At 34.9% G+C, this 14,898-nt stretch overlaps 1 protein-coding gene across 1 annotated transcript in view; it reads left to right on the top strand.

Annotated features, from left to right (window-relative positions):
* Tctp (translationally controlled tumor protein) overlaps window positions 1–11,986 on the top strand; it is a 56,514-nt gene extending 44,528 nt beyond the window's left edge. Inside the window, exons 4-5 of the mRNA XM_089102639.1 lie at window positions 1,881–1,996; window positions 11,812–11,986. Coding sequence (XP_088958765.1) covers window positions 1,881–1,996; window positions 11,812–11,927 — 232 coding nt within the window. The 3' untranslated portion in view covers window positions 11,928–11,986. The remainder of the gene's footprint in view (window positions 1–1,880; window positions 1,997–11,811) is intronic.
* Window positions 11,987–14,898: the final 2,912 nt, after the last annotated feature.

Genomic DNA, 14,898 nt, shown 5'->3' with positions numbered 1-14,898 from the left:
AAAAGTAAACTGACAACCAGGAAAAAAACATGAGGAGTCGGGTCTGTAAGAAAAGTCAAACAGAATCCAACGACATGACATGATAGTTTATGAACTACATCCACAAGATCATCTTGAGAACTAAAAAAAAACTACAGTTTAAAAATCCTGTTCTCACAACACCGGTACTGGGAAGATCAAAAACTTCAGAAGGTAATTTATATTACATTTTGAAAAATTAATTAACCCACCATTATTTATGTCATTTCCAACAAATTTATCTTGTCTCTGGAATATGGGAAAATCGAAAGGGCTAGGCTCTAGGTCTCTCAGTCTGTCCCCAAGACAATTATCATCCAATGTAAAAAATCAGAATTATGATAAGAACCAGCAGAAACTTTCGCAAAATGCACACCGTCTGAGTCTTAAAGGCAGTAAAAACAACTGAACCAGCGAAAACGCGAAAATAATGATGAAAAAAAAAGAAAGTACTTGAAGATGAATAGAAACAAGAGAAAAAAAATGGAACATATTCATTGTAAGATGAAATGCGGATACAGAAAAAAATATTGTATTCAATTACTTCATGTGAATAGAAACACACAAAAAATCAACTGATAATAAAATACAGAGGGACAAAAAAGTCACAAGAAAAAATAGGATCCTGTTTGAATAGAGAAATATTACATAAACTAAAGTAATAAAAATAATCTCACCAAGGGTATATCATTATTAATCACCATAACTAGTCAATCTTAACCCACTGTGAAGACGGAGACTTTTTACCCTCAAGCCAAAATTTGCTCCCCTTTTGTTTAATACGCGTAAGATGAACCGAACCCGAATCACGCATGTTCTTTCCCTTAGACAATAGCTCATTCCGTAGGAAATTTAGCTTGGGTGGGAGATGAGTGCAAATGAGAATTCCACTCCTCTTCAACTTATTCACCTCACTGAGAATCGCCTCAACGCTATGATCTGTGTCTAGCGATACAAAAGCAGGGGCCGGTCGAACACTAGTTTCCCTACTAGTAATATTTGGGCTGCTATCTCTCGTAAGGCGATAACACTTTGTAAGAGGAATATCCTCGGTAACGCAATTTGTCAGAAAGAAGAGACTACGTTGCTAGTCAATGATTGATTCTGTTATTCAGCAGGCGGGCCATGAATAATCAAATTCAACTTCCTTTCTCTCACTTTGATGTCCAAAAGCTTACTCTCCAAATCGTTATTCCGCAATTTTTCTTGCTCTAGGTCATTTCGAAGATTTTTAGATTCATCTCGTAGATTCGTATTTTCTGCTGAAATTTGCCCAACTTCCTCTTGAAATGCACTTATTGAGACAGAAAAACTTCTGTTCTGCTAATATTTTATCCAGTGACGCCTGAAGCCGTTTCATTCCTTCATCAACTTTGCTTGAGCAACCGCCATGATGAATGTTATAATCCGACCGTAGAAGTCTACCCTTGCATCAAATTACGCAATGGCGAAGTCCAAAACAATATCAAATTTAATCCTTTGAACTTGAAAAAGTAAAAGGTGTATATATATAGTGATAAACAGTTTCGAGTTGGTGTATCTTATTGAGAGTAAAACTCTCTTATTTTCCTAAAGAAGTTCCTCGGATTTAGGAAGACTGCTGTGAATACCTCTCTTAAAAAAGGATTCGAATATCAAGTTTTTGTGACTGTAGAAATTGGAAAGGTGATTTAGTTCAATGCAGTTTTGTTGGATCAGTTCAGATGAACTGATATAAATCTTATGCAAATCAAATAGTTGCCCACAAAAAGACATTGTTTTCATTGGGTATTGTGCAGTTCGGCTCTCTGTCAAGACTGCTTTGCTGAAATTATCTATTGCGTATTCTAGTGCTTTTTATTATATTTTACCTCTTTTTATAGGATTGTTGACAAGCTTCAAGAAACGAATCCTTCAGAAGTAGACACATTTAAAACTAACATTAATAAATATATGAAGGATGTGCTTGGCAGGTTCAAGGATCTTCAATTCTTTACTGGTAAGTTCTTTTTCTGGTATATTACTCTCCTCCCCTTTTTGGAACTCGTACAATCCCCCCTTCGTTACGTCAACTATTTGTCTTGCAATGTTTGTGTATATACGAGTTTATATTACCCTAGTCTTTGCGCGGAATGCTGTCTTCCTTTTTTCCAAAACTTTTTCAGTGTCTTTTAATCGAGCTCTACAAATCATACCAGATATTTCAGCAACTTGTGGCCAAAGCTAAACTCATATAATGAAAAACTGCTTATTTGTTTAAAATAGTTTGGTCATATTCACAAATCCAATTAAGATTGTGAACACGCGCTTGAGAATGTAGAGGCTGTTCCATAACAAGGTCCACAAGAAATATACAGTTAGAACATTTGCGTCAACGTCAATTACGACGAGTCAAAAACAAAAGTGAAGAACAAAGAAATACCCGGCTTGGCCCTTCAATGTTATATGTGTTCCCTCTGGGGCCCTCCATTTTCCCGTGGAAAGAGGAGAAAACAAAGATGATCCATTTGGAGATTGCTACTTACAACGAGAATCAATATATACAAGCTTGTGTGCCGGGGTCGGGCCTCGAAATCGGCTACATACTTTTTTTCTTGAACTGGCATGTTGACATTTCTGGCCACAAAAACGATCCTTGGAAAAATGGCGTCCTGAGATTTACTGGCCTGAAAAAAAACGATTTAGATAGGTCACGAGTTTGAGAAAATTTGTTAAGTAGCCTTAATTTTGGATAAGAAATTCATATGAGTAACATCATATTTATAAGCATGTTTCAATAGCCTAATACGCCATTTCCGCCTCAGAAGTGGTTGTATCGTTTTTTGTATATATGACGCATGCAAATTTACACAAGAAACATAGCTAAGTATAAAATACCAAGTGTAATGAGTCAAACAAAAGTGAAGAAAAACCCATGAAATATTCCATCAGTTTCTCCATCTGGCACAATAGGTTTAAAAAAATGTCTTGCAAAATTTTTTCCTTATGACCCTTTAAATATTCGAACACTTTATTAGTCTAGCACGTTAATCTTAGAAAAATTAAACCAGATTAAATTTAACTACGATATTTGCATTTAGAAGAGTTGTTTTGCTCAAAACCCTTAAAATATTCGATCAGTTTCTTAATCTCGCTCGACAACTGAAAAAACAACGGCAATAGCAAAGCAAAGTTTCCTTATGACCCTTTAAATATTTGAACATATTATTAGTTTAGCACGTTAATAGAAAGATTAAACCAGATTAAATTTAGCTACCTGTTTCGCAGCAAGGAATCCCTATTGTGTATCCTTAATCTTATATAATCAGTAAAATAATGCCTATAGGACAACCCAAAATAAAAAAAAAAATATTCGTTTGAACAAGAATAAATTTTTGAACAATACATGATGAAGCAGACGGCCCGAAAAACGTAAATTCCCAATGGCTAAAATGAATAACCTGGACAACCAAGACCAATCCGAGCAGATAAGGCAAAGTGCATTGAAAAATTGTCTGAAATAATGAAAGTCCAAAATAAAAAAGAAAGAAAAATGCAGTTTGAAGAAATGTGACACCGAGAATCAGAACATGTCAAAAATGAAAGTGAAGAAGAAAGAAATATCAGGTTAGACGAACAACGCCATATTTTTACCACGTACTTTATAGACCTGGGGATGTAGCTTATAGCAATGCACATATGGTTAATCCCATATATGTATGCAATATTAAAATTTGATAAATCCCTTCGAAATTTATCAAATCTATTATTTTAAAAATGCTTGAACTAAACAGAAACACAAAGAATATAGAAAGCACAAAATAATTTCAAGCACCAAAAATGACACTAAGATGTAAATTCCAAATGGCATTTCGCCAAAAAAAAAACGTGGATTTATATGGGAACCAACTATTCTCAATTCTACATCATTTAACAATTCCGAACTTGGTATCAAAAGTACTTGATGAATCTGCTAAATTTTATGTTTTTAAACGTATAATTAAGATAAATAGAATTAATAAACTAAGTTGGTGTAACTAGCTTACCAAGGATGTTGTGGATATTTAATCATAGTTGGTCCTGATCTGTCGTGTTCTTATGTTATTTCTTAAATAAGCTATTTTTTCTTTACTGTCACGTTTACGGTTCTTATTTTAGAGTTAAACTTAATCCTTCTGTCACTGATGAGAAAACCAATACATTATAATGCTTGATCGATTTATATCTTCTGTGCATCATGATTGTTCAGTATTACCTCCTGTTCTTTGCTCATCTGTATAATAATCAATCAGGGGCCTTATTTTACTTTATTACTATCGTTTTTTTTTTTTTTTTTTTTTTTTTTTTTTTTTTTTTTAGAACTTTAGCTCTTAAGAATTGACGCTCGCTCATTTTTTGACATGAACATGACCATTTTTGGCTTCGTTTTTTCATTTTAGTTTCTGTTTTCCAGATTGTTATAACCCATGGACTTCCTCTTGTTTCTGAAAATACTTTATATGCGTTTCACGTTCATGTCCTAGTTTGATTACTTTATCTTATTTTTTGTGCAATGTACACACATATTTTATTTCGCATTTATACATAGATGATGTCAGGTGTTGACCACTTTTTTGGCCTTGAGTCGGAATCTACCAAAACGTGAATATTAAATTGATGCTTAGGTCAGTGATATTTTCTTTTGAATGCAGTCTTTTAGTGAATAATCGAAAATACATTATTCAGGAAATGACTAAAATACCTTTTTAAAGTTTAGACAGAATGTTAAAAATTTGTTCTAATTATATTATAAAAACAAACATATTTGAAGAAACCTCATTTGCAAACGTCCTATTTGATATCAATTGCTTCCCTGACGTTTGATCTGGTTTATTGTTAGTCGTTTTAAGAGGATTATTAATTTAAAAAAGAAAAGTTGTTTCTACTGAAAATAAGGAGCCACATTAAAACTTAAACTTAAAAATTAAAGCCACATTAAAAATTATTCTATATATGAAGGTGGCTGCCCCCCTCCTCAATACCCCTCTTCACGCTAAAGTTTTTTCATGGCTCCTTAAAAAGTTTCTAATTATACGGCCCTCGTATTTCAAGAATCGTTTTTAAAGAATTGAGACAAAAGGTGGAACTTTATCGTAAAAAGTGGGGTCTGGATGAGAGTAAAGCCCCCTCATATTCGGAATAATTTGTGTTCGTTTTAAGTTTTAATATTGCTCCTTACTTTTGGTTAAATAAACTTCTTTTTTTAATTTAATTTATAATCGTTTTTCAAATAATCCTAGGAAATCCCTTCCCTCCGTGGGAAATCTTTCCCAGAAAGTTCCTCCCATATAAAATTCTTCCGCCGGGAAATTACCCAAGGACAATTCCATCCTTGCTTCGAATTCTCCTCACAAAACTTCTTTTTTACGATTCCGCCTGAAAAATACTCCTTAGTATACTTTCATTTGAAGAAAGACTAGTTTTTTTTTTATTTCTGATCCTTTTTAAGGTCACTGGGGAATCCTCCCTGTGTGGAAAATGTTTCCCAGAACCCCTTCTCCCAATGGAAAGTTTCTCCCACAGAAAATTTCCTCATGGGGTTTATCTCCTGGTGGTAATTCCTTCATGGAGAATCTCTTGCTTGGGAGTTCCCCCTCCCAAGTGAAAATCCCCCAGAAAATTCAAACTCAGCTGAAAATTTTAACCGGACGAGTCCCCCAAAGTATCTCAACATGTATCGCCAACGAAAAAGTAAGACATCGTCAACAAGAAAGTAAGGCAAACAAAACGAATCTCGTATACAAATTCTGGCTATTTCCCCCCTTGTAAGAATTTTTCCTAGAAAGTTTACCCCCGGAAACTTCCATCTGAATGGGAAATTCTCCCCGTAGAAAATCTATTCCCAGAAAATCTCCCCCCCCCCTCCTGAAAAGTGTTGGTATGCTTCCCTATAACAAATGTTATATGTAAACAATGGCCAAATCTTATAAATTGCGGCTCTTCCTCTGGTGGATCTGGGGGGCCATGTCGACTCCAAAGACATAGTTATTGTACCTTTCAACTATACTGAACAAAATTGTTATCTCAAATTGCCAATCAGAAGTCTTCTGGGGGAGAAAGGCATGAGAGGGTGGCTAGTTCCTCTACAATTTTTCATGTCTTTTCAAAAGGGAACTAAAACTTAATTTCCCTTGAAATGAACCCTCCCGCGATATTCTAGGACCTTTAGTTCAATACGATCATCCTGGGAAAAAATAAAACAAATAAACATGCATCTGTGATTTTTCTTCTGGCAAAGTTACAAAATTTCATATTTTTGCAGATAGGAGCATGGAAACTCTACAGTAGGGTTTTCTGATACGTTGAATGTGATGGTGTGATTTTCATTAAGATTCTTTGACTTTTAGGGGTGTTTCCCCCTTTTTCCAAAATATGGCATATTTTGTCAGGCTCGTAGCCTTTGACGGGTAACACTGAACTTAATGAATATTATATATTTGGAATCAGCATAACAAGTCAATTCTTTTGATATATATATTGATATAAAAATTCCATTTTTTTTAGATTCGGTTACTATTTAGCCGCATTGCTCCTTACTTATGAATATTTGCATTCTGATGGTTCTAAAATGGTTCTTTAAAATTCTTATGTTGCTAGTTGGAACAGTTTAGCTACAGAGGATGAGGTTTTAAAACAGTTTCTTTTTTGTTCCTTTCTCTATCGTACATCAATCAGTTTAATAGAATAACCATTTTCAGAACAAGACGTTTTTAAATTATTAAGTTTAGTTACTACACAATCTTCGAAACATGCTTGTGGGACCTGGCCAACCAGAGATCATCACTCTTACAGCAAGACGTTATGTTGATGAAAAGTCCTGATATCTGTCGTTGTGGGTAGATTTTCGGTAAATAGAAAACTCAAGACCTAGGCTCTTTTGTATGATTGAGACGGAATGGAAATCCTCATCTAGTTTTAGAGTGAAATAAAGATTAGAAGATCCAAGAGTGTTCAGTTGTATTAATAATTTCTTCAGTTGTCTCTCCCCATGATCCCAAACAGGAATAATATCATCTACAAAACAACCTCTAGAGGCGATGCCTCAGAGGGGAAGACCTAAAGCTGAGCTCTTGATAAACTGTATATAAGAAGCAGTTAACTGTGGATGTCAAGACCTTTTTCATTGAGGGCTTGGCATCTCTCCCTCTTCAATTTAGCCTGATGACACCTTCCTCTGCTTGCTACAGTTGGCAGCTGAAACCTTTGCACCAAAGTTAATATCACCTTACTAATTCAACAATTTTAGCTGTAGAGAACGGTTTTTTTTTCTCTAATGTTAAGTGAATTTTTAGTTTATGTTAGTGATAAAATCTTTTTACAATTGGGAATTTATTTTATAGATTTGACATCGGGAATGCTATATCGCTTATTTTAATTTCTTAAATACTAATCAGGTTGGGTTATTCTGATTAGCGGCTTCACTGAAGTTCAATTCTTTGTTTTGACAAAGAATCCGGGTATTTGTGGATACCTTTTTTATGGAAGACGAGATACTTCAGATACCCGACTACTAAAGCCCATACTTGACTTAACAAGGAACGAAAAAACGATAATTTAAAAAAAAGAATCAGAGTTTCGATGCTAACGTCAGCTTTTGCTTTTTTTCTACATTTTTTACAGTTGTGTTTATGTATCGGAATTATTTCACTCTCTGTTGGGAAATACTCATTAAATTGTTTCTGAAAAATGCGATTTTTTTAAAGCTTCTTTTCACTGTGAAGTAAAATATTGTCCTGTTTTTCAAAGCTTATTTCTATATTTGTCTGTAACCAGATATCAAGTGTCACGTTCAAGCTTTCTACTCCCATGCCCTCTAGGGATGTGCTTAGGAATTCTGTATAAGCCAAGGCTCGGGCCCCGAAGGATCATTTCTACCATAATTTAAAAATGTGAGCTACTAGTTCACTTTGAAAGAGGTGGTAGCTCCCCGTCGTTACTATAAACCTTACCAGCTGTCGTAATGAAGACATTCGTGTAACTTACTTTAGGCTGACTATCATTCTATTGAATATTTCCTGTCCCAGTGACAGTGGGCATTTACTTATGAACTTCTTAGAAGAATCTAATTTTTTTTTTTTCGACCAGATGTCGGCCGCGCGCCGCCGGCGCGATCAATGTTGACCGCAAACATTAATGTTTTCATCAGTCTTTCTCAAATCACAGCTTAAATTTACAACAGATTAAAGTCTATCCATGAGTTCAAAAATTCACAAGTAGCTGGCTGGAAACGCTTTTTCAAAGCTTTGAAAAAAGTGTTATAATATTCCAAATGTTACATTTGTTATAATTGTGCATATTTTTGGTAATCATTTGTGGGGTGATCGAATTTTTTAAACCACTGTAGATACGTAAGAACGTTGCAACATCTAGTACCCTGAGGTCATAAGACTGTCAAAGACTCCTCCTTGAACCTCCCAAATTGAAAGCTTTTTATTAAGACCTGGCCTTTTAATGTAACTTGGGCACTGGACCAAGGGCGTCATTGTCACTCGAGCGCAACGTTAGGTGGGGATGTCGATATCGCTTTCGTCACATCAATTTATTTTAGTGTGAATCTGCCTGGTACTTTTGAATGAATGTTTTCAAAGTAAACCCGTTTCATCAAAAAGAAAAAAAAAACGGGTTGGACGCATATGTCTCTTTCCCTTTGGACGATAAAACTATACAAGTGCTGTATCAAGTATAACTCACGAAAATCTTGTTAATTTTTGTCAACTTTTCAACTTTTCGCATCCCTGCTTTAAAAAAAAATCAATCAAGGTACAATCACTTAAATATAATAACTCCCTATGCCCCCCCCCCCTTCTGGATACCATCTTGATAGGATACCGTCCCTGCTTTAAATAAAAAAAAAAATTAACTTATTGGCATCCCTGCTTAAAAAAAAAAAAAAATTCGAGTTATTATCATTTAAATATGATAGCTCACTACCCCCCCCCCCCCCTCTGAATACCACCTTGATAGGATGCCGTCTCTGCTTTAAATTTAAAAAAAATAACTTTTTGGCATCTCTGCTTTCAATAAAAAAAAAATTTGAGGGTATGAGTAAAGGGGTACAAAGACAACAACAAAAATTTTGAAATTATTCAGATATGCCTCAAATTATTGGAAAACTGAGTCATATATTCGCCGGGGCATTCAATAAGATCCAAAGAATCTAATTAAAAGGGAGCACACACAAAAGCCAAATTAGGCCAGTAGCCTATGAGAAATTGCAAAGTACCCAAGACAATGAACAAGTCCTAATGGTGGGTCCTGGGTCTATCGAAATATTTCAATGGTTTCCAAGGGACTTTGATATCATTTTCTTCTGTTTCCACTTTAAATGAAAGAACTAATTATGTTCTCGGCATCCCTGCTTTTAATGAAAAAAAATGAGGTATTATCATTTAAAAATGATAGCCCCCGATCCTCCCCCCCGATAGGCAAGAAAGTACAATTTATTTATGACTCATATTTTTGGGGTAACTTGCGTGTCAATCTTTAATTCCCCAACCGTGTACATAGCTTAGTCTATAGCTAAATTTTGTCTCAATAGAAGGGTTTTTTTAGGGGGGGGGGGGGGATAACAATGTTTCAGAAAGAAGATTATATTTTCTATCAGTCGTTCAACAATTGAGTATTAAACATTAAGACAATCTTATCTAAAAACAGCAAAAGAAAACAAAATTCTGCAAACTTACAATTCAGCTGTAGAACCAATTGTCGGCTGTCAATTTCAAAATCCAACTGAAGGCTGAAGCTGTATAGTAGTGAATTCTTTCTATAATTCTATTCTACTTGAAAATAGAATTCTTGACTACGAATGATGTAATAAATAGCGATTGGGAAACTGCATTCGAAACCATTTAAACTCATTTCATAAAGGCGATACTTTTTTGGTCAACATATGAAGAACTGTGTATATTGCAATATTTACAATTGCATATTGCATCTGTCTGGTTTGTATGCAAAGTAACAAGAGACGAAAATTAACAAACAAGAGAGTAGTGAAGAATTATGGTATGCAAAGTATTATTTAGCAGGGAAAGTCACTGGTGATAAATCGCTAGGGGTGGCACCGTGATTGGGTGATTTTCGGGGATTCGGGGAACCAAATTTTTTTTAGGGGTGACGCATAAATTTTCGGGGAGATACCCGAAAATTCGGGGATAGTGCTTGCCCTGCTTGATTTCTAATCAGGAAAATCGAAATACTAAACCACACGAGAAGGAAAAGCTCCGACTTTGCGGCTGATGCAATAAAGAATTACCACAAAATTAATTTAAAGTCGACCGAACGCCGCCTCTGCCGGTGGCGGCGCGCCTGTGGCACGCCGACGGCGTTGCGACACTTTGGCGGCGGTCGACCGGGCCTCTCGTTGGTGGCGTTCGGTTGATCCGCCGGCGCGGCGCCGGGGTCTATATGTATTCGCTTCTGTTTTGAATTGAAGTCGAATATGCTTTCGCGATCAACAAATTGTATTTGAAATAAACAAAAGCTTCTTTTTTGTGCACTTGTACAGATTGACTGTTGATATTCTTTTATAATTAGTCTTTGCTGAATCTTGGATTTAGTAGGATTTCATTGCGAATGAAGGTTTACAAAACTCCTTGGTTTTCTCTTAAGAAATTTTCATAAGATAATTTCAGGTGTACCCTGCATAATAATTGTATGTTATCAATTTGAAATTTACTAAATGTCCCTCAGATTTCTAAAGGTCACCTCTCCAATGTTGGAGTCTGTCAATCTGTTATATGAAATTAGCAGCTAGCCCAGGATCCATAAAAAAAATCTATATTATTAAATATAAATTAATACTAGAAGATAGCCGAGAGGCTCACATTCACCCAAAGCAACAAACCATACAAATAACTTTATCTTATTAAATAGATGCTAAATTAAAGATAATCTTTAACTAAACGAAATTTAAGATTCCTTTTTGTTAAATGGATAGAAGAAAATTTATCAATAAGGTCCTAGTGAGAATCCCAGCAGCGGGCTATTGCCACAAACGGAGCGAATTTAGATCTCTCATGTCAATGTAGATACTCTTGTTTGTCGAGCGTTAAAATTATGTAAATCTTGTGATTGGGAGAACAAACTTTGATTGAGGTAATATGGCGATAATGTCTTAATGTCATAATTGAATTTGAAAAGAATTGCTCCAAAAGTAAATTGTTGATAAACTGGAAGAATATCTAGACAAGTATATAAAGATGCTGTAGAAGACTTAGTTGGAGTCTGTCAATCAGATAGTCTAAAAATCACTTTTTTTAATACTTCAGTCCCCCTTTCCCCCCAAACAAAATATTCCTTGGATGCATTACTTTAAACATTGGTTGCATTCACCTATATCAATGAAATCTATATAAAGCTGTCTTTTGATACTTATCAATATTGGGACGTATCGAAAGGCCTTGTCTGACGAAACATTCTCTCCTTCTGATGGAAACTTTGGCTCTACGCCTTCTTGAATCTGGTCATGATACTTCCATAAGTGTTGTAGGACCATGGTGCTGTAGAACGTGTTATTGGTGTTTGACTGAAGTAAGTAAAACATTTGATGCTTCAAAAATAACCAAACCTAATAAAAAACAGTTTAGAATATAATTTTTTATTGCTAGATTTTTCCCGAAGTTTCCTTTCTATTTTCTCAGTTTATCAAACTGGTCCTTAAATTTCTCGATTTTAGTAATTTTATTTTTCTTCGGGCTGACAGAGTAGAACTTGATTAAAATTTGAAGAAAATCTCAAATTTTGAACTAAGTTTTTGCTGAAAATGAGTCAAATATAGAAGATTGTTTTTTGTTGCAGGTGAATCCACAGATATTGATGGTATGGTCGCACTTCAGGAATACAGAGATTTAAATGGTGAAAGCAGACCCGTGATGATGTTTTTCAAGCATGGTCTTATTGAAGAAAAATGCTAATGAATTCCAATTGTTAACACCTTTTGTTATTCTTGGAAACAAAAATCTTTGAAAGCCAATCTGACGAACCCAGTCTAAAGCCAACATTTTAGTGTATTGATTTTTAGTTAGCTTGTAAGTTTTTAAAAGCCAGTTCAACGGTACCCATGCTACAGTCTACTTTAACGCTGCTAATCTTAGCCATGAACTTTAAAGTCCATAAAGTACGGCTCATCCTTCGGGACAAAACGGTGGAAATTGCAAGAATTTGATCTAAAATCTTAAATATTGATTGGTAATTTACTGGGTGAATTGAAATATTGACACCTAGTATTTTGAGAGTATTTTTATAGTAGATACTTTTCGGAAATACTGCCCGTTGTTACTGACAAAACAATTGAATGTATTCTCAAACTAAAAAAATAAATTTCAAAAGATTGGTGGAATTGACTTCTAATTTTAGTTCTATTCCTACAGCATTACTGACTGTTGAATAGTTTTATTCCGACAGCATTACTGACTGTTGAATTTCAAACAGTTTGTGGTAACAAACTGTAAGTAAGGAGTGACCCGGCTCAATGGTAAACAAAACTCTAAAAAACGGAATTTTGTTACCAATAGATACATCAAAAGAATCAAATTTTAATTCTGACTTAAAAAAAATACGTTTCATCAAGTTTAATCTTACCTATCAAAAGTTACGCACCTGAGAAAATTTGGCTGATTTTCGAAAAAAGGGGGAAAGACCCCCTAAAAGTCATAGAACCTTAATGAAAATCACACCATCATATTTAGTGTATCAAAGAACCCTACTGTAGAGGTTTCAAGCTCCTATCTAAAAAAATGTGGAATTTTCCATTTTTTGCCAGAATAAATATCGCGGATTTTTTTTTTTTTTTTTTTTTTTTTTTTAGGGGTAAACGTATTGACCCAGTGGTCCGAGAATATCGTAGGAGGGCTCATTGGAACGGAAATTAACAGTTCTGGTGCCCTTTTTAAGTGACCAAAAAAAATGGAGGGCAACTAGGCCCCCTCCCAAGCTCATTTTTTTCTCAAAGTCACCTAATTAAAATTTTGAGATAGCCATTTTGTTCAACATAGTCGAAAATCTAATGAATATGTCTCTTAGGATGACTTAATCCCCCACAGTTCCCAGGGGAAGGGCTGCAAGTTATGAACTTTGCCCATTGCTTACATATTGTATTGGTTACTGGGAAGTATACAGACATTTTCAGGAAGGATTTTTTCTGGGGGGGGGCTGGAGGAGGGGGTTACTCAGGAGAATCTTTCCGTGGAGGATGTTTCTTTGGGGTAAGAGACATTTCTATGAAGGGGGCGCCGGATTTCCAAGCATTATTTAAAAAACGATCAGAAATTAAATTAAAAAAATATGTTTTTTCAACTGAAAGAAAGGAGCAACATTAAAACTTAGAACGAACAGAAATTATTACATATATGACGGGGTTCTCCCTCAAGTCAATACGTCGCTCTTTACTCTACTGTTTTTTTAGTGCTTTCAAAAGAGCTATCTATTCTAATTAAACGGCCTTTTTGATTCAAAGGTTTGTTAATTAAAAATTTGTTTAACTTTTAATGTAAAGAGCGTGGTATTGACTAAGGGGAGAACCCCCTCATATACGTAATAACATATACGTAATAAAAAAAAAAAAGCGATACGGCTCAATAGTAATCGAAACTTTTAAAACAGAGTTTTGATGTCAATATATTTATCAAAAGAATGCGTTTATAATACTTCTTATAAATATATACATTCTATTTAGTTTATGATTACTCATCAAAGGCTACGAGCCTGAGAAAATTTACCTGATTTTCTAAAGAGGTGGGAAAAATCCCCTACAAGTGAAAGAATTTTAATGAAAATCACACTGTCAGATTCAGCGCATCAAAAAACCCTATTACATAGGTTTGAAGCTCATATCTGCAAAAATCTGCAACTTTGTATTTTTTGCCAGAAGAAAAATATACGAATATAGAAGTTCGTTGCGTAAGTTAATTTGTAAATTATGTCAGAACCAAATTTAGAGACAGCCATTTAGCAATAGAAAAGTAAAAAAATTTATGCAAATTTTGTTTACTTATTCAATAACGGTGAGTCAAAATAAAAGCTGCATTAACTAAAAAACGATCAGAAATTAAATAAAAAAAACAAGTTTTTTTAACTGAAAGTAAAGGAGCGACATTAAAACTTAAAACGAACAGAAATTATTCCGTATATGAAAGGGGATGTCCCCTCCTCAACGCCTCGCTCTTTACGCTAAAGTTTGACTCCGTCTCACAACTTTATGTTTTAAAATAATAAAAAAAAAACTAGCGCAAAGAGCGAGGCGTTGAGGAGGGGACAGCCCCTTTCATATACGGAATAATTTCTGTTCGTTTTAAGTTTTAATGTCGCTCCTTACTTTCAATTAAAAACTTGTTTGTTTTTTATTTAATCTAATATATAAAGTGTAAGTTGTAATTTCTTAGTCCATGGAAGCCTAAACATAATTTTCAACCTCAAAACATAAATTCCTGCTCAAAAACATAATTTTTATCTGGAAATCAACTACGCTGAACAAAATGGCTATCAAAATTTTTATTGGATGTGTTTCGGGAAATGGTGGGCATGAAAGGGGTGTTAATTGCCCTCCAATCACTTTCGACTATTAAAAAGGGCACAAGCCACTCCAATTTCCAATTGAATGAGCCCTTTTCGAAGTTTCTACGACAACTTCTTCGATACGAAGTGCCCTGGTCTAAGTGAAAAAAATAATAAATAATACATTGTGCCAACATCGTCCTTATATGCCCCCATGGCGTAACTTAAAACCCTTACCCAGAAGTTTGTGGGGGAGTGACCTCCTCAAAAAACATTTTCTATCTGGAAATCAACTACGCTGAACAAAATGGCAGTCTCAAAATTTTGATTTGATGTGTTTGGGGAAATGGTGCGCATGGAAGGGGTGTTAGTTGCCTTCAAATCACTTTCGAC

Source organism: Artemia sp. Qi Xiang Cuo, chromosome 16 (genome assembly GCF_049724085.1).
Source record: "Artemia sp. Qi Xiang Cuo chromosome 16, ASM4972408v1, whole genome shotgun sequence".
In the NCBI taxonomy this organism is placed as follows: Eukaryota; Metazoa; Arthropoda; class Branchiopoda; order Anostraca; family Artemiidae; genus Artemia; species Artemia sp. Qi Xiang Cuo.
This window is presented reverse-complemented; position numbering and strand designations above follow the sequence as displayed.